General features: G+C 44.6%; 1 protein-coding gene across 1 annotated transcript in view; it reads left to right on the forward strand.

The window, feature by feature from the left end:
• Positions 1 to 4,471: 4,471 nt before the first annotated feature.
• The window catches only part of PPP2R3B (protein phosphatase 2 regulatory subunit B''beta), an 86,938-nt gene continuing 70,702 nt past the window's right edge, over positions 4,472 to 20,707 (forward strand). Inside the window, exons 1-2 of the mRNA XM_065417359.1 lie at positions 4,472 to 4,509; positions 7,363 to 7,820. Of these exons, the coding sequence (XP_065273431.1) occupies positions 7,470 to 7,820 (351 nt within the window). The 5' untranslated portion in view covers positions 4,472 to 4,509; positions 7,363 to 7,469. The remainder of the gene's footprint in view (positions 4,510 to 7,362; positions 7,821 to 20,707) is intronic.

Below are 20,707 nucleotides of genomic sequence, written 5' to 3' on the forward strand. Positions count from 1 at the left end.
GCCTTTGCCCGCACCCTGGCCAGGCCAGAAGCCGGAGCCAGGCCATGGTAAGAGCCACTCAGGGAGCCTGGGATGCTGTGGGGAGTGCCGGATCCTCCACCTGCCCTGGGCAGGACACCCTGTGGGGTAGAGACATGGGCCAGAAGCTGCTCTCAGGCCTCCCACCCAGGGCAGGTGGACAGTCTGGGGTTCCCCACAGCGACCCAGGCTTCCTGGGTAGCTCTTACCATGGCCCAGCTCCGGCTTCTGGCCAGGCCAAGGGGTGGGGCCTCAGGGGAAGAGGAGGAGCAGGGGTGGGGAGTCAGTGGAAGAGGAGGGGCAGGGCCTCATGGAAGAGGAGGAGCAGAAGTGTAGCCATGGAGGAGGATGGGTAACCTGCATGTGTCCCTCTTTTGCCTTTTGAAAAGGTGGTCACCCTAATTTGAAGCTACAAATAAATCATATATGAAAAGCATAAACATTCAGTAATGTAAGCGCTGGATGGCAACCGAGTAGGGAAGGTCAGCTTCTTCTGCTTCATACGCTGTCTGGACTGCAAGTTCCAGGTGAAAATCTAGGTAATAACTGCAACCCACAAAGATCTGAATTGTCTAGGCCAGTCGTTCTCAAACTCCATTGCACCGTGACCCCCTTCTGACAATAAAAATTACTACACTACCCCAGGAGAGGGGACTGCAGACTGAGCCTGCCTGAGCCCCACCGCCCCAGGCAGGGGAGCCAAAGCTGAAGCCCAAGGGCTTCTGCGTGGGCGGGGGGCATGTAACCTTAGCCCTGGGCGGTGGGGCTTGGGCTTTGGCTTCAGCCCTGGGTGGTGGGGCTTGGGCTTCAGACTTGGGCTTCAGACCAACATCAGCCTTGGTGACCCCATTAAAATGGGGTCGCGACCCACTTTGGCATCCCAACCCATAGTTTGAGAACCCCTGGTCTAGCCCCCAGTTATCTTACACCTCCTATTAGCTGTTTTTATGCTACAACCTTCCTTTTTGCCCCTTAGCATGTAAAATATACTAATTTTGCATATGCATTGAGTCCTACATTGATGTAGGTTATTTTACTGCACCACCTACATCCACCTAAACCAATTTCCTGATCCTCACTCACCCTCACATGTAACTTTCACCACCTTTTACATAACTACTGAATATGACTCCATTACTTTAACTTTCAGACACTGGATATTGTCTCATAATGCATGCACTAATTTTTATTATTCAAATGTACATTTTAAGCATCCATCACTAAAGTGAATGGGTACATTTTGCATAAATTGGACCAAGCACATCTCTATTGACCACACATTAAACCAACTGAGATGTGGGAATACCAGCCAGAACACAAGTTTCTATAGGGAAGTCTAAAGTCAGCTCTTAGTTGGAAGGCCTTAACAAAGGGGTGCATTTTACAGCTTTTTCTAAAATTGGACAAGTATGGGCTCACATTTATAGAAGCAAGTTCCAGGGACAGAGACACCCTATTGAGGGAGACCTGATTCAGATTCTGCAAGTTCTTTCCTTGGACCAGCTTGCCAAAGTATTACTGCCAATTGCAGTACCAGCTGATGATCTTGCCCCAAGTACTACCTGCTTCACTGCAGACATAGAGGGTCTGATTCCCATCTCACTGAAAACAGTGTAAATCTTTACAACTTCTATTAAAGTCAATGGAGTCACTTTGAATTTACACTAACATGCATAGACCAGACTTAGACCCTGTGTATTTTTCACAGATGTTTTATTTCTTTTCTCTGATTTCTCCATCTGCTCCCTGTGGGAGATCTTATTGCCAGCGTCAACAAAGGGCATCATTTCTATGCAGATGATATCCAACTTTACAACTCACTCCACTCGCTCTCTGATCCCTCTATTGCCACCTGTTGTCACTCTGTCAATCAACACATGCCTACACCATCACTAAGAAATGCTTCAAAGACATTCAAAATGTTTTAAGAGTCCTCTTTGTTCCATGTCTCTGACTCTTCTATCACACTGCTTAATTCAGACCTGTACTTCTAGGGCCAGAAATCGTATAATCTGTGACAAACTTTTTTGTGTTCCCTCATCTTCCATATTGAAGTCTGTCCTTCACTACCTCCAGAAAATTCACAGATTTATCCTTACTTCAGATTCTGCTTTGCATATCTTATGCTCAATGCCTTAATCACTTCCCATCTTGGATAATGCAGTTCAATACATTTTAGTCTTCATAAAATCCTACTCTCCTAACTTTACAGTCCAATATGCAGGAACCAGAATACTATCTTACTTGAGAAAGTGGGGGCTCCTCAACCTATCCTTCATCAATTTACAGGCTTTCTTAACATCTCTGAATCCAATTTTAAAAACTGTGTAAAAATATTAAAGTATTTACAGGAATGGTTCAAAAAACTCAAAAACAATGACAATAGCACCATTGTTTTGGGTAGAAGGCTAGTATTTTTAATACAGGAATTGCTTTCCTGAATTTGTTGGCCTTTGGATTTATACCAGATTCTCTCTCAGCGCTTATATGAACCTTCTCCTTTGCTCATCCAATCTTAGCATCTTCTTATCTATTGCCTCTTTCCTTCACTCTTCACAGTGGAGGAGCAATCCCACTTTTTCACTTCTCCTAGATTCACCTAATCTTAAAGTCAGGGTATGTCTACACTGCAATAAAAACACCTGCAGCTGGCCTGTGTCAGCTAACTCAGGCTTGCAGAAGTCAGGCTGCAGGCCTATAAAATTGTGATGTAGATGTCTGAGCTTGTGCTGGAGCCTCGGCTCTGGAATGCTCCCCACCTGTGGGATCCTAGAGTCCAGGCTTCAGCCCAAGCCCAATGTCTTCACTGCAATTTTATAGCCCTGCAACCTGAGTCAGCTGAGATGGGCCAGCCATCGGTGTTTTATTGCAGTGTAGACACACTCTCTATTCCTTCCTTCTGAACCACTGCATTCCATTCCAACTTCTTTGTTGCTGCTTCGTGTAGATGATAAAGTGGGGAAAGAACATCTGCAATGCTGCCGCAGTCCTGGAACTCTGACACTTCAAAGATTGCCATTCCACCACTACACAGAAGCTGCCAAAGGAAGCCAACAGCAAATAGATTAAATTTAGCTAAATCCTTTCTTTCACTTCACTGTGATACGTGGATGATATATATATATGAAAGGAGGTGAAACCATATCAGAAGAGAGGGTGGGGGAATCTGGGTACAAATACAGGGGGCCTGCAGCTGTACTGAGCGGATGCCAATAGGTGAGTGAAAAGTTGTGTGTGCGCAAGGGTATGAGCACATGTCCCTCTTAACCCCCTCAACCCCACAAGCCTATCCAGAAAGTCCCAGAGGTTTATTTGTGAAATTTAAACAAAGTATGAAACTACACAGAGGTTTTGAGGCTGGAGAGAAAGATAAACAGTGAAGTGAACTATATGGCAGGGAGTGGCTCTCAAACTGTGAGAAGTTCTTAATAGAGAGATTGTCTATCATCTACCTTTACATTCACCATTGCCGGGCTTCACCTCCCCTCCCATTTGCTATCACATGAACCACCTTTCCTCCCATTTGCAACCCCACCATAGCATTCCTATGGCAACTACAGCAATTGCTTACATAGAAACGCAATCGGAAAATATTTAATGTATTTTTAGCTCTCTCTTAATGGAACTTAACAGCTGGAAACAAGAAGAGCCAGCATCACGTGATTAGTCAGCTCTCTTCAGAATACCAGCAAGTACTCTGTGGACCATGAACCACAGATTGACAACTATTGCCGAGAGAGTTGCCATCCTTGAGGGGGTGGGGGTGGGAGAGAGCCTAGGAGGGTCATAGGAACATGGTGGCAAATGGCACTGACATGCAGCAGCACCTTGCGTTGCACCTTCTTGATTACAGTGACAAGCTGGGCCCCTACATTGTGCCTCTTATGTTGTGATGCACTATGAGGCCAGGTGGGAGCTTCCCTACCCCAGGATGCCCCCTCAGCCACAGGGTTCAGGAGGCTCCCAAGAGGGAGGGAAGGAACCCAGTGATGCTGATGGCAATGGCACAGGGGGTAACTGGAGGGTGCTAGGCCCCAATCCTTGACCCCCAGGAGGCAATGTTGGGAGCCCGCAGGGCATGGGGGAGGTGGAAGGTGTACATGGGGGCCGCAAAGGGGGCTCTACACCACACAGGCTGCTGGGAAAGGACGAGAGAGGGCACAGAGCCAGCCCCCCAAGCGCGCCGCACAGGCTGCTGGGAAAGGAGCACTAGAAGGGAGGGGCCAACAAAACACCGGGAAGCCGGGGGGTGTCGTCACACCGCACAGGCTACTGGGAAGGTGAGGCGCCTGCACGGTAACGTCAGGACGCAGCAGCAGCCTCCCGGCGTGGCTGTGTTTTCTTCCAGCCACGTGCCCCCCTGTCACCCTGGCAACCGGGCTCAGCTTCTCGCGGGGAGACTCTCGTGAGAGCTGCGGCTGTATAAAGTGTCCGCTCTCGCGCGGGGCGGGCCGGAAGGCGGCGCGGCGGGTTTGAAGGCAGCGGCGGGAGGTGAGACGTGAAACCGCCGCCGCCACCCCACCCCCCCTTGCGCTGCGCCGCCGAACCCGTCCGCGGGGCCGGGATCTTGCCGGGGAGCGCGGGGCGGCCCGGGCCCTGGGAGGCTGCAGCCCTGTTTGTGAGCGGGTCCGTCCTGCTGCGGGGGCCTGTCCGCCGCCCAGGGATGCGGCTGGGGCAGACGCGGGGGGAGGGGGACAGAGGAGAGGCTGAGCAGGGCTGGAGACAGCTAAGGCCATAAGAACGGCCATCGCGGTTAGATCAATGGTTCATCTAGTCCAGTGTCCTGCCTTCAGAACTGGGTAATTATCAAGTGATCCCTCCCTGTCATCCAGTCTCCGCTTCTGGCAGTCAGAGGTTTAGCGTGCCCAGAGGGAGGGTGGGGTTGCATCTCTGACCATCTTGGCTAATGGCTATGGTGACCAAATGTGAAAAATCAGGCTGGGGTAAAACAAAGACCTTAAAATTGGGACAGTTTGGTCACCCTACTAATAACTGTGGTTGGACCTATCCTCCACGAACGTATCTAATTCTTTTTTTAACCAAGTTATAGTTCTGGCTTTAATAACATCCCCTTGTGACAAGTTCCAGCGGTTGACTGTGCATTGGGTGAAGTACTTCTTCATGATCGCTTTAAACCTGTTGTCTATTAATTTCATGACCCGCCCCGAGGCACCCCGGTTCTCTCTCCTCAGGGGACAGAGTCTATCAGGAGATAGACCATAGATGCGATCAGTCCTGCAGTGAGCTGGGTGGGATGGGCCACTCAATGCGTTTCTTCCATGTCATATCGTTGCCATTCAGTGAACAGTGTATGAGTTCAACACCATGGATAACTCTGATTTCATAAACACAATATCTGAAAAGCTATAGTAGCCAACGGAAAGGTGGGAGGGGAAGAGATAAAGTTGATCATTTAAATCTAGTTCTGCCTGCCTTGTCTTGAGTGTTTAATTGCCACCGTTATCATTGCATAGTGTGTTTTGGCTGCCTCTCTCAGGCATGCTTTCCCTGCAGAAAATTACTGCAAAATCAACATAGATGTTATGGAATCAAACATATGCAATTTAGGAAAAGCTGAATCTTTACTCTGCCCTTATTTGTTGACACCCTAAAATATGGACTGCATAACATTGTGAGTGGCTTTTTTTCTTTTAAAGAGCCTCAGTGGTTTATGGTGCACAGATCACATTGACTTTCAATGTTACATGTGCTCCTAATTCACTTAGATAACAGAAAATCCTAACCTGCAAATACATAGTGGAACATCTAACTTGCAGTTAATTCTGATTCACTCTGTCTTGGTTTGAATGAGTGTCGGGATCTGCAAACAAGCCATATCTAAAGAAAGTCTGAGTAAGTGATGTTATGGATGTTTAAAGGGTCTTGAGTTTGTCTATTATTGTGAAGCATGCTAGCTGGAAGACTGGATAAAGGCTCAAACTTCCTAATTTTAAACATATGTAAATTACGGTGCTAACAAAAGCTTCAGATCTACTTCTTCCTTAACTGAGGTTTTAATAATAATAATTACAACTATTTTGCATATCTATAAAGCCTTCCACCTAAGGATAAGAATGCTTTGCAAACATTAAGCCAGTTTATGACAGGGTTTTTTTTACAGATGCGGTGACCGAGATATCAGGGTCAACTACAGAACTGGGACAGAACAGTTTTAGTATTTTGCTTTAGCCCTTTGCTTCTTTCCTTAAATTCTGAACTCAGGCATGCTCAACCTGGAGCTTTGCCTCAGAAGTGAGAGTAATTCAAAGCTGAAAGGTCTTGCAGCCATCCCAACACTTAAAGCCATCACAGGTTTGCATTGGCTTTTAAAAAAACCAGAACGTTCCATACATTGTAAAGGTTAATAACATTAACTGGTATTTTCAACTTTGATTTGTGTTGTAGTCCTGACTGAGACATAAGAATCAAATAGTCTGAAGACAGCACCGTACCTTAACTGTATAAACTTGATGATAAATTTCATTTAGGATTATACTGATAAATCATTTAAAGTGAGACGAAGGGATCATATTTTAAGGCATAAGCATAAGATGCAGAATTAAGGTTGAGTTTTCAACGTTAGCTCTGTATTTCCTGACTCAAACGCTTGATATCTCAATCTTAACATTTCATTAATATAACTTCATTTGCTTGGCATTTCATTGCTTGCGTGTAATGCCTCCATAGTATCAGTCAGGTTCGAAGCCTTATTTAAGACCCACTTCTATTTTCATTTTTTTTTAAAAAGCCCTTAAAACTTTGCACATCTACATTCACAGAAAGGAAGGGTTTTTCTGGCAAAATTGGAAATAAATGTCTGAAAAGTATTAGGGCTTCTCTTCATGTACGGTCTACAGCGGTAAAAGCTTTAGTGAAAACACTCCTAGGCTGACAGAAGAGCTTCTCTCATTGATGTAGTTAATCCACCTCCCTCCAAAGCGGTAACTGTTGACAGGAGAAACTCGCCTGTCCACATAGCACTGTCTACATGGGGGAGGTTAGATTGGTATAACTACATTGGGGTGTGGATTTTTCACACCCTGAGCAATGTAGTTATATTGATATAGGTCTGTAATGTAGACCAGGTAAATTATCCCCCATATGCTAAGATTGTACAGGATGGGGACTCAGAGGAACAACCTTCACAGCCCAGATTAGTTTTAAAAGCCTTTTCATAGATTGTTGTACTAATCCATAGTCGATGGAATGTGACCCAATTCTCATTTATTTGTATGTATGTTTGTCATCAAGCCTTGTATCTGAGTTTGTACCACATGGCATTAGTTCAGTCTTGACATCTTGTTGCAACCATAATATTAAGCAATAAAATCTTTCTTTTAACAGGCATCTTGGATTTTGTGCAACAGAGTGAAAAACAGTGGAATAAGTGAAACTTTCTTAATCTGGCTGATTTGAGTTCCTTTGTTGGAACAAAGGTAAACTGGTAGAAGATGCCAACTGGGAAAGTTTTGCAACCTGTACTAAAAATGAAAGTGGATGAACTCTTCCTGTGCTGGCTCAGTCAGCCTACAACCCAGTTGATGTTAAAGGATTGTTTGAGAAGGATCAAGAATGAAGAGAAGACTGAAATTGGGAGTGGAGATGCTGGGGACAGTGAACCTCTCACTTTTACTAATAAAACCTCCAAATCTAAACAAAGTATGCTAGATAACCTGATATCTCCTTTGGTGACTCCTTCCAGTCCTCCTCATCTTTCCACAGCTCTCCCCCTGGGAACTTCAACTAGCCCAAGAAACCTATCTAATATTAGAGGAATACGTAGATCTACAGGGACAAGAACAGTAAGTTCCTTTACTTTCTGAGACTTAAATTAGAATACTTTTGTAATAGTTGAATCTGAGGTGTGTGGTGGTGTTGAGTTATGAGGATGTTTGTCACTGCATTCAATCAAAAAGTGAGTTAGTGGCATAAATCGCTAATCTTTGCTAATACTTGTCTAAACTACCAAGAGACTGATAGTTTTATAGCTGATTGCTTGTTTTGTTTTGTGTAATGTTCATTTTGTTTTTTCCTCTTGAATCTCCATTTCTTCAAAATCAACAATGGGGTGGTTGTTAGTTATTCAGTACTGTGAAGTTTAACAAAGTAATGTAAAAGGACACTAAACTCTGACAAATATAATACCGTACAATCTGAGCTGTATATCTCTATGTTGCAACTCTTACTAGATGCTAAACGTACCACAGTGAATGCTACGTGTGCAGGAAAATCATTTCTTCCTAGAGGATTAGAAATTGCAGAAAATGGTTGATTTTAGTTGTAGAGTAGCTGTTTTAATAAACTTAGCATCTAAGTTATTTTGCACTCTTATGTGGGTGTGCATCTGATAAAATCTTCTACTGCACTGTTTGGATTTACAAGATACACTAGTGTCTGAAATTGGTATTAGGGATTTCATTTGACTAAAGATGTGGAGTAGAGCCTTACAAACTGACATCTCTAGTTGGAAGCTCTAGTTCACTGATTATCCAAGGGCCACATGTCACTTTTCCAGGCGCTAATACAGTGCAGTGCACTTTACTAGAGTTTGAAACATTTACCATACACACCTAACTCTACAAAGGGAGTGGTACTATCTACCAATAGAAGGACAATGTCCTGGTGAGAAGCCGAGGCCCAAATTTTTAAACGTATTTATGCTTTGTTCAGCATTGCAAAACCTAACTGTTTTAGGAGCCTAAGTCTCTTTGCCTCCTAAATCACTTTGAAAACTCCTAAGTCAGTTCAGCATTGCAGTGCTGAGTGAAGCAACATTTAAATCCCTTTAAAAATCTAGGCCTTAGTCCCTTGTTATCCTTAGCCTCTGGGAAGGTTAACTAGTCTTTTGCCTTTGCTTCTGGAGGGTCATCATTTGTATCCTCTTCTGCCCAGTAGATGTATAAACTTCATGTATAAACTGAAGTTCTATCAGTATGGTGTAGAGGCTGAATGATTTATTGCCTTATGTAAATGGACTTTGTGGGAGTCTGGTTTTAAGTATGTGCTTTTCTTTCTACTTGTTCTATTTATGATGGGCACAGGTGCTTTCAATTTGAATTCTCAGCGGAAGACTGCTAGCTGTAAAATTTCTTATCCAGGAGATGAGAATGAGTCAATCTTGCTTTTCTTCCCAATACCAGTAGCTATTAACATTTCTCAGTGGAAAAAATCCTCCAGAAATTTTTTGTTGTGAAAGCATCATAAAATAGGATGAAAGTGAAGAACTTAGTTATATGGACTAATGCTCTTTTGTTATGCAGATAATATGACTGTCTTACAAATGTGTGAATTCATAGAAATTGCATATCAGAGTAGTATTGGAGTCAGTTTTTTTGTTTTGTTTTAATTCCTTCCCAGTGCAGTAAGGCTAAGGGTAGGTCTGCACTACGGGATTACTCCGATTTTACAGAATTCGATTTTTGGCAACAGATTGTATAAAGTCGAGTGCATGCGGCCACACTAAGCACATTAATTCGGCGGTGTGTGTCCATAGTACCGAGGGTGGCATCGACTTCCGGAGTGTTGCACTGTGGGTAGCTATCCCATAGTTCCCGCAGTCTCCCCTGCCCATTGGAATTCTGGGTTGAGATCCCAATGCCTGATGGGGCAAAAAACATTGTCGCTGGTGGTTCTGGGAACAGTCTCCCCCCTCCCTCCATGAAAGCAACGGCAGACAACCGTTTCGCGCCTTTTTTCTTGGGTGAACTGTGCAGACGCCATACCACGGCAAGCACGGAGCCCGCTCAGCTCAAGACAGCAGTCATGAACATTGTAAACACCTCGCGCATTATCGTGCAGTTTATGCTGAACCAGAACCTGAAAAACCAGGCGAGGAGGAGGCGGCAACGGCAGCTGGGGGACAATGAGAGTGATGAGGATATGGACACAGAATTCTCTCAAACTGCGGGCCCCGGCGCTTTGGAGATCATGGTGTTAATGGGGCAGGTTCTATCTATCCGTGGAATGGAGATTCTGGGCCTGGGAAACGAGCACAGACTGGTGGGACCGCATAGTGTTGCAGGTCTGGGACGATTCCCAGTGGCTGCGTAACTTTCGCATGCATAAGGGCACTTGCATGGAACTTTGTGACTTGCTTTCCCTGCCCTGAAGCACCAGAATACCAAGATGAGAGCAGCCCTCACAGTTGAGAAGCGAGTGGCGATAGCCCTGTGGAAGCTTGCAACGCCAGACAGCTACTGGTCAGTCGGGAATCAATTTGGAGTGGGCAAATCTACTGTGGGGGCTGCTGTGATGCAAGTAGCCAAAGCAATCACTGAGCTGCTGCTACCAAAGGTAGTGACTCTGGGAAATGTGCAGGTCATAGTGGATGGCTTTGCTGCAATGGGATTCCCTAACTGTGGTGGGGCGATAGATGGAACCCATATCCCTATCTTGGCGCCGGAGCGCCAGGGCAGCCAGTACATAAACTGGAAAGGGTACTTTTCAATGGTGCTGCAAGCACTGGTGGATCACAAGGGACATTTCACCAACATCAACGTGGGATGGCCGGGAAGGGTTCATGACGCTTGCATCTTCAGGAACACTAATCTGTTTAAATGGCTGCAGCAAGGGATTTACTTCCCAGACCATAAAATAACCGTTGGGGATGTTGACATGCCTATAGTTATCCTTGGGGACCCAGCCTACCCCTTAATGCCATGGATCATGAAGCCATACACAGGCAGGCTGGACAGTACTCAGGAGCTGTTCAACTATAGGCTGAGCAAGTGCAGAATGGTGGTAGAATGTGCATTTGGATGTTTAAAGGGTTGCTGGTGCACGTTACTGACTCGCTCAGACCTCAGCCAAACCAATATTCCCATTGTTATTGATGCTTGCTGTGTGCTCCACAATCTCTGTGAGAGTAAGGGCGAGACGTTTGTGGTGGGGTGGGAGGTTGAGGCAAATCGCCTGGCTGCTGATTACACGCAGCCAGACACCAGGGCGATTAGAAGAGCACACCAGGAAGCGCTGCGCATCAGAGAAGATTTGAAAACCAGTTTCATGACTGGCCAGGCTACAGTGTGACAGTTCTGTTTCCCCTTGATGAAAACTCGCCCCCTTGATTGACTCATTCCCTGTAAGCAACCCACCCTCCCCCCTTCGATCACAGCTTGCTTTCAAAGGAAATAAAGTCACTATCGTTTAAAAATCATGTATTCTTCATTAATTGATTATAAACATAGGGAGAGAACTGACAAGGTAGCCCGGGTGGGGTTTGGGAGGAGGGAAGGAAAAGGCCACTTCAAAAGTTCAAAATGACAGCCTTTAACTTGGGCTGTCCACTGGGGTGGAGTGGCAGGGTGCATGGAGTCTCACACACACACACACCCCCGGCGTTCTTGGGCGTCTGGGTGAGGAGGCTATGGAACATGATGAGGGGGGAGGGCGGTTATACAGGGGCTGCAGCGGCACTCTGTGATCCTGCTGCCGTTCCTGAAGCTCCACCAGATGCCGGAGCATGTCCGTTTGATCCCGCAGTAGCCCCAGCGTTGCATCCTGCCTCCTCTGATCTTCCTGCCACCACCTCTCCTCACGTTTGTCCCTCCTGTCCTCACGTTCATTGGCAGCTTTCCTGTACTTTGATACTGTGTCCTTCCACTCATTCAGATGAGCGCTTTCATTGCGGGTCGATTCCATGATCTCAGAGAACATTTCGTCTCGCGTGCATTTTTTTCGCCGCCTTATCTGAGATACCCTTCGGGACGGAGGAGAGAGGCTTGAAAAATGTGCAACTGCGGGAGGGGAAAAAAGGGAGAGAAGTATTTAAAAAGATACATTTTACAGAACAATGCTTATACTCTTTCATGGTGAACACTATTCACATTACATAGCACATGTGACTTCGGTACAAGGTCGCATTTTGCATCTTAATATTGAGTGCCTGTGGCTTTAGTGTTAGAGATCACAGATGCAGGGCCGGGCAACAGAATTCGGCTTGCATGCGGCCATGGTAAGCCATTGTCTTTCGGCTTCTGCAACCATCATAAAAGCAGCCCCTCTGGACAGCACTACTAGTGCAGTAGGGGTCCCTGCCAGTAATGGGGGCAGGCTGTACGTGGGCCAGAGAAGGCACTGTGAAGGCAGATCAGAGACAGGAGCCATGGGGGCAGATCAGAAGTGGGAGAATTTAGCTGGGGCAAACCTGTGCCCCAGGAATAGTCTGTGCAATGGCACCTTTTTTGTCTGGCAGGCGCCAGACGACGAGCCACGGAGGACCGTGGCGGCAGACGAGCATCCGCCGAAATGCCGCCGACAAGCGGCAACGTCAATAGGCGTTGCCGCCAAAATGCCGCCCAAAATCGGTGGTATTTCGGCGGCTACGCCTCTGGATGCTGCTGCTTGTCGGTAGCATTTCGGTGGATGCTCATCCGCCGGCCAGTACACGGGCACATTTAGATGCCCCGGCGGGCGCCATGGCGCCCGCGGGCACCGCGTTGGGGACCCCTGAGTTAAGGCATCCCTCAACACAAGGATACATCATCTGATCTATGGGATTGCTGTACTGGCTTTACAGTACTGTATTCATTTTCACATCTAGTCCAGTAATCTGCAGTTTTGAATTTAAATAAAGGTGCCCCCAAACTACTCCACACTGAGAAGTGTGCTACGGAATTTGTCTAGTTTTCTTGATTATAATAGTGCAGTGGCAATAGTTGCCTCTTGTTTGAGGCCTAAAAACAACTTATTAGGCATTTAATTATCTGTAGGCTTAAAGTTCCTATAATAGCAGAGCAGAAGGCAAATGAATGACTTGGTCTTCCATTACCAAACATAGGCAAAACTACTGAAGTCACAACCTCTCACATTTCACTGCAATAGGCACCAGAATTTATCCTAATTTTCCTGTAATATAAGGATAGTTTTATAAATATACTAAAAGTAATAACTGTTTGACAGTAAGGAATTACAACAGCTCTTGTTTGAAGCCTCCTTGGTGGCAACAATAGAAAAAAGATAATGGTTTGGGGAGAGAATTTCTATGTTTCTAATAAATATATAGCGGGAGGAAAACTAAAATGCCATTTTTGGCCAAAAATGCACTTGGGATTTTGTTCCGTGGTTATGTCACTAGAAACCCTTTGAAGGGTATTGAAGTCTTGTAGATTACAGTTGTTTAATCTACTCCATTCTTCAGCCAATACTTAAGAGGGGAAAGAAGTTAATATTACTCAGTTCGCTTGGCAGTCTGAATACTCTGCAAACTGTGTACAGTAGCTAGCCCAATGCATCTAACAATATACTGCCCCAAGTAAGTATAGCAGTTGTTAAAGAGAACTGGAAATGTTGAATATTCATAATGGGGAGTAGGGAAGTCATAAATGAAAATGTAACCTTCTTCATTTAGATGGTGGAGTGGCTTTTATAATACTGTTTAGAAATGACCCTTATAGGCTCAGTTCCCCCCAAAAATTGGGTTCTAAGCTACAGAAAACTTGTATGAACTCTGGTCTAATTTTATTATCAGCTGAACTGAACCTTCATCTTAAATGTTTCTCTTCTATAAAATACAGTATGTTTAAGAAATAAAAGTTGCTTTAGAATGATGACAGGTTTCAGAGTAGCAGCCGTGTTAGTCTGTATCCGCAAAAATAACAGGAGTACTTGTGGCACCTTAGAGACTAACAAATTTATTAGAGCATAAGCTTTCGTGGGCTACAACCCACTTCTTCGGATGCATATAGAGTGAAACATATATTGAGGAGATGTATGTCCACCTGTTCATGCTCTCTGTATGTGTGTATATATATCTCCTCAATATATGTTTCAGTTTTGACCCAGTGAAAGCAAGATGAAAAAACCCAGACCTAAAACATGATGGCTGAATGACAGACACCTGTTCCTCACAGGCATCCCACTCTAACGTGCCAGATTTGGTTCAGGACAAATCATCATGGAAGCACATAACACGATGGGTATCCTTTATGCCGTCCATGCAACAGCACATGAACTAACTCCTTCCAAGTCTTCATCCTCTAACTTAATGGCTTTTAGCTGCTTGAATAATCAGTGGCTTTGAGGTAGCACAAACATAGCTTATCTTCAAATATGACTGGCACTTTTACTGGCTAACGAATGGTGGACTCCATGTTCTACATTAGCAGAGAACTGTCTCAATTATCTTTCTTCCGGCCTCTCCCCGATTGTGTGGGGAATATGGCCCAGGAAAAACAAGATTTTCCTCCCTTCAGATAAGACCTGTTTTCTCACAACTCAAAACCCTTTTATGGAGACTAACTTCAAACAGAATTATAATTCAAGTCTCATTGTTATTTCCTGAAATCTCTTTGTTTGTAGGTATTCAGCGCCACTGCATGCCCTGTACCTTATTTGTGACTGATATCCATTTCTGGAATTGAGTTTGATGACTTTTGCAGGGAAGTTGGTAGGCATTCAGAGCAGCTGACTACACCACTTTGGAAAGAAGGATCTGTTTAGTTAGAAAATGGATCTATTCATTCTACTTGAATTTTTACCATTTGATGTTTTCAATCATTTGGAGATGCTTCATGTGACTGGTGTCCAACTTCTTTTCAGTCTTAACAGTATAGGCCATGTTTCAGTCCCATATGTCAAAAAACTGACCACTGAAGCATTTATATAATCCTCAGCTTTGTGTCTACTTATCTTAGTAGCCCAGCTTGATATTCTGGTTTTGAAAACTGAGAAAGGAGGTGCAGAATTGAACTTAATTTGTTTTAAGTTATGTGAAGTTACTTTACTTTTAAAGTCCACCAACTAATTTAACCTGGGTTTCCCTTTATTTTTGCTCTTAAATATTCACACAGAGAAAAGGCCCTCATTGCATAAACTCTGAATATATTATTTTACTTGTTTTTACTTTACTATTTTACTTACCTCACCGAACCCAAAACCAACCTGAGGACTTGCTAGATAATTTAGTATCATGATACAGCTCATAGATAAATTACTAGCTTTTGAATAAGGGATATTTTACAAAGTTTACTTTTCTTATATAGTCTTTCAGTGTTGATGCTGGAAGTTATACTACATTAATACTGCTTTCTGGAGAAAAATTTAAAATGTTGTCAAGGCTGAATCCCCACTCTGTCACTTCTAGTGCAGAAAGTGGGGGGGGGGGGGCTGCAAGGATTCTAAAAATTAATACTTGTCATTCCAGGCTTGTATTAAACTCCCAAGGTTACAGCTTTTCTCTGACCTTGGCTTGGTAAACACTGCCACCACCCAAATGCAAAAACCCCCTTGGACCCAGCAAGGAGCACTTGGGAATTCCTCCCTGTGGGGTACCCTCAAGCCCTTTCGCCCCCCCTTCTCCCCCAAGGAAGAGCTGAGAAAGAAAACAAAGGAAATTAGCTGTTACCACCAGCTAATCAAACCACATATGCACAAACCTCTTAGGACACCAAAAATCCGATTCCTTCTTGAAAAAGGTAAATTTGATTAAAACAAAAAGAAAATAAATACATCTGGAACTTAGGCTGTTGCTAGATTTTAAAAGAGCAATTCCAAAAATTAAGGACCCAAAATAGCTTTCTTGGGGGTTCAGCACAGAGGAGATCCACAAGCCAAAATAAAGAATAAACCTGATCGCGCTTATCTAAATGTTCCCTATCCAAATAATTACTTCTAGGTATGGAAGATAATTTTTCATACCTGGTTCAAACCTTACATAGCATTCCTGCTTATAGCATTGCTGCTCTGTCCCTGCAGCCCAGAGAATAACAGACAAAGAGAAAGTTTCTTTCCCAATTTTAAAAAGTTCTACCTTCCCATTGGCTCTTTTGGTCAGGTGCCCACTCCTTTTCTTTTACCTGTGGGCTTGTTAACCCTTTACAGGTAAAGCAAGCAGACCCAAAGGGATTTTACAGCTAGCTGGCTGGCTGGGTGTCCATCAAAGGGAGCTACTTCCCTCCCCCCCACCTTCATGTATCATACATGTAGTCTTGAGCTTCAATACAACTATACAAACGCTATATTAAAGGAATGTTAAGGTTGAAAAGTCAAGCACTCAAAGGTTAAGAAAAGCCAGAATTAAGGTTGCACGTTCAACTTTAATTTTGCCCGTGTGTGTGTGCATTATGATTGTCTTTAATTTCCATGATCACGGTTTCCGACAGGACCCCCTGCCTCATTCAGTGTACAGGTGACTTATAACTTGATCAAACTTGGGCAGATTTTCTCAGGCAACAAAAGGCATGTCCCTAGCACCAGGCTATATTATGTTCCCAAGAGAATCATCTTACTGAACCGCCATTGAAGCTGCCCAAATCCTGCCCCAAGGAGTTATCCAGGATAGTAAACTGCTTCTTCAATCCTGAATGCCTATAACCTGTATCAGAGCTGAGTTACCAAGCACTGCAAATAATTATTGACCAACTTTACTGAAATGGTCATGTGTATGCAGGTAGTCTTCTCAAACAGCATGGATTCTTTCTGCCTGAAACCACCAACCAACAGCCTCCCCTGCATTCCCAGAGTATAGTACATTCACTCATGAAGACGTTCTGGGTGCTCTAAAAGAGTCCTGACCCAAGACTTGCGAATCTACCCCATGCCCTTCCTGGCTCTTGAAAGAGAGTCATGAATAACTGGGTGCCACTTATGACTAAAATAGCCAATGCATCTTTCAGAGAAGGACTCTTCCCTTCCTCTTTCAAACATGCAATAGTCTGACCAACGCTGAAGAACCCCACCATGGATACTTAGACCTAGCCAACTATTCCCAGTGTCAAACCTCCTATTCCTGAGCAAGCTCACAGAGAAACTAACAAAAAGCCAACGACAAGCTCATCTAACTGAAGCTAACATTCTATACCTGGAATAGTCTGGATTTAGGCCAGGACGTGGAACTGAAACTGCTGTAGTGGAACTAATGGATGATTAGTCAGTGGATAGAGAACAGACATCCATTCTCATCCTCCTGTACCTCTCTTCCACATTCAACACAAGACCATGTTATACTGCTGTATCGCCTGAGAGAGAGATGGTGGGGTCCAGAGTAATGCACTAAAATGGTTTGAGTATTTCCTGGAGGGATTCACCCAACAAGTAGTGATGGGAAACTGCATCTCCACCACTAGACCCCTCACATGTAGAGTTCTACAAGGACAGTTCTCTCTCCAGTCCTTTTCAACATCTGCATGCAACCACTAGGTCAGGGGTGGCCAACCTGTGGCTCTTCAGAAGTTAATATGCGGCTCCTTACCTAGGCACTGATTCTGGGGCTGGAGCTATAGATGCTAACTTTCCAATGTGCTGGGGGGTGCTCACTGCTCACCCCCCTGCTCTGCCCCAAGGCCCCTTCCCCTGAGCCTGCCATACCCTCGCTCCTCCTCCTTTTCCCCCCATAGCCTCCTGTGCATGTGAAACAGCTGATTGCAGGGGGAGTAGGTTCTGATTAGTGGGGGCTGCCAGCAGGCAGGAGGTGCTGGGGAGCAGATGGGGGGCTGTTGATGTATTACTGTGGCTCTTTGGCAATGTACATTGGTAAATTCTGGCTCCTTCTCAGGCTCAGGTTGGCCACTCCTGCACTAGGTGAACTGGTCAGACAACATGGAATCAAGTGCCAGTAATATGCAGATGACTCGCAGCTCATCTTATCCTTCACCACATCTGCCCAAATCACTGCCACCAAGAGGGCCCAGTGTTTGGATGAGTTCAGCTCATGTATGAACAGCAGCTGGATGAAGCTAAACCTAAACAAAACAGAGATGGTGCTGGTGGGCAGAGTTTTCAGCCATGGTGCATTCTCTTTTGATTGAAGTTCACATCCACAATTAGTCAATTCAGTCCATGGTCTAGGATTACTCTTGGATTCCTTGCTGACACTGAGCTCTCACATAGCAACAGCCATGAGCAACACTCATGAATAACATCTCTGGTTGGCTAGGAGACTGCCACATCCTGTTGGACAACGACCTGGCCTCAGTTGTTCATGTCTTTGTCACCTCTCAGCTGGACTACAGCAGTGTAGTATACCTGGACATGAAACCTTCAGTATTTAGGAAACTCCAACTAATATATACACTGCAGTATGCTTCCTCAGCAGCACAGGCACATCACACCCATACTCTGCTCTCTACAGTGGCTTCCCACAGAATTTTGAATCAAGTTGAAGGTCTCAGTCCTTATCTTCAATACACCCCAGGGCCTGGGCCCAAGATACTTAAACGTTCATCTTAAGCTCTGGTAAAAAGACCATGGTCAGCAGCTTCACTCCTCTGACACAATGGAATGCAACAATAAGGGTAAAGCTCGTCTGTGTGGGAGACCAAACTTTCTCGGAGGGTGATCTGAAACTGGAATGAATTCTCCCAAGAGCTAAGGCCCCCACAAACCTTACCACTTTACCCTCCAAGTACAAGGCACTTTTTTTTTTACCTTGCCTTCTCGAATATAAACACACAATTTTTGTTTTTTTTTAACTTTAATACAGTTTTGCTAACCAAAACAAGATGCTTCACTACATATGCTGCTTCTGGTGGGAGGATGAGATCCGACAGGTGACAGCTGTCTTGCTTAATGCGCTACTGGAATGCTCTCAGATGAGTACAGTATAAAAACCTATCTAGAATAGACATTCCTTTGTCCTGATGTTGATGATGATTGTATCATTGCATGCTTGTTGCATTCCTTTGTTTTTGCTTTTGTATGTTTAAAAAATAAGTTCTTAAAATACCATTTACTAGAAGAAATTGGTGTCAGACTACAATTTGATCACCTATTGTAACTTTGAAAGAGGTCAGTTATATCCATTACACTGTTGGAAAGCTGTTGAAACCCCCCAAATTTATTCTTGGGGGGGGGGGACACTTTATTTTACTGTCTGCCCCAGTTATATGTGTGCTCATACCGATTTAGCAGTGCCAAATAAGTATTATGTTTCTAGCAAATGTAAAACAGGAAGAAAACTAAAATGCAGCATTTTTTGGCAAAACTTTATTCTAGTTTTTAACCATGTACAGCAGTTTCAGAAATGTACTTTAATGTCAGACAACTTCTGTTGCATAGTTTTTTCTTATTCATTACTGACAGGTTAATGCCCCCATCTATGGAATTTGGAGTTGTTCCAATGATGGTGGATGCACCAGAACTAAGTCCCCACCCTTCAGCTCAGGTCATCAGATTTTCTGCCTCCAGCAGCAGGTGGTTCATTTTCTTCTTCATTTTTGTACATTAGCAATGTATGTTTCTTCTCCCCTTACCCCCTTGGTTTGGGTTTTTGGTAACAGGGTGGCTTCAATAATTCAATGCTGCAGCATCTCTTAGGCATTCTTCTGCCCCCATTTGGGCATGGCAGAGCTGGCCTGCAAACACTGAGCTAAATCTATGTGAGGTAGCATTTACAGACTTTACAGAGGATGTATTATGCCCTACCTGCTCACAGCCAGACAACCCTTGTGCTGCCGGAGCATGGGTCTCAGTTGGAACAGTATGTCGGGTCTCACCTCTTGCCCCAAGGAGCATGACTCAACATAAAAGACCAATCAGAAGCTTCTGAACATTTTAGGAAGATAATCTAAGGATGAGAAGGACACTATCTGGCTAGCTCAAGGGGATAAGTCCTGCAACCGACCTGGGCTGGAGGGGAGGAAACCCTGAAAGGATTCATAACAACCCCCCCCCCCCCCCCCGCCGCCCCCCCAGATACCAAACTGGGTTCTCAACTCCCTGGGGGAAGAAGCACAGGGTTCCCTACAAAATTAGGTATTTTATTCAAATCACATTGAATGCCCCTCTGTGGGAAGGCAAGTACAAACAACATGATGAAAGTTAACCTGATTTTTTTTTTTTACTCTAATCCTTGCATACTCACTATGAAAGCAAGCATTGCAGAGGAGAAGCAAATTCCAGAATCTGGGTACACATACTTTCAGTTCATTTGGGCAGCTATATCTGATGTCTGAACCAACCTCCCCGCACCCCCAAAACCCCTAAAACCATGGCCAAATGGGATCAGACCAGTGATCCATCAAGTCCAATATTCTGTCTGATAGTGGTTAGTACCAGTTGCTTCAGAAACAGGTGCAAAAATCATGTAGCAGGCAACTGTGGTGTTCACAAGGGAAGTTTCCTCCTACCTTCGGTTAGAAGTTAGCTTATAATTAAGGTATGAGTGTTTATATCTCTCCAAAAACTGGGGAGTAACAGGGGTCAAAGCTTTTCCGTGGCAATGCAGATAACATCCTTGGCAGAGAAGAATCTGTTCCCTTTCCAGACAATTTACATAAAGGATAGAGAAAAGGAAGCGTTTAAGTCCTCCTCCTAGTCCTCAACTGGTGCAAAATGCACTTTGGACTTGCAAGCTAGTCCAGGAGCTCACACTGCACCAGCAGAAAAGACCAGATTTCCTGAAACAGGGTCTCCTTCATCTGAACCAGGAATACCTATAATTAACAACCTGGGCATCAGAACAGAAGTGTAGTTCTGCATAGATTTTTCCATTAGCCTCTGATACAGTTTGGTATCCACGCAGAACTCAGCCAGGAAATTTCTTTCATTGGTGTGGTCAGACTACTTAAGATTCTCACATTAGCCCTTTTGGACACAGCGAACTCGCGTTCAGCTGATTGTTCACCACAACCCCAAATCTTCAGCGTGACTGCTTCCCAGGCTATAATCCCCCATCTTGCAAGGTTGGCTGTGGCCTTCGTTCTTTGTTCCTAGCTGTATATGTGCATACTGTTTGCTTGTGCCCCCACGTTAC

This window comes from Emys orbicularis, chromosome 1, assembly GCF_028017835.1.
Source record: "Emys orbicularis isolate rEmyOrb1 chromosome 1, rEmyOrb1.hap1, whole genome shotgun sequence".
NCBI classification, from domain to species: Eukaryota; Metazoa; Chordata; order Testudines; family Emydidae; genus Emys; species Emys orbicularis.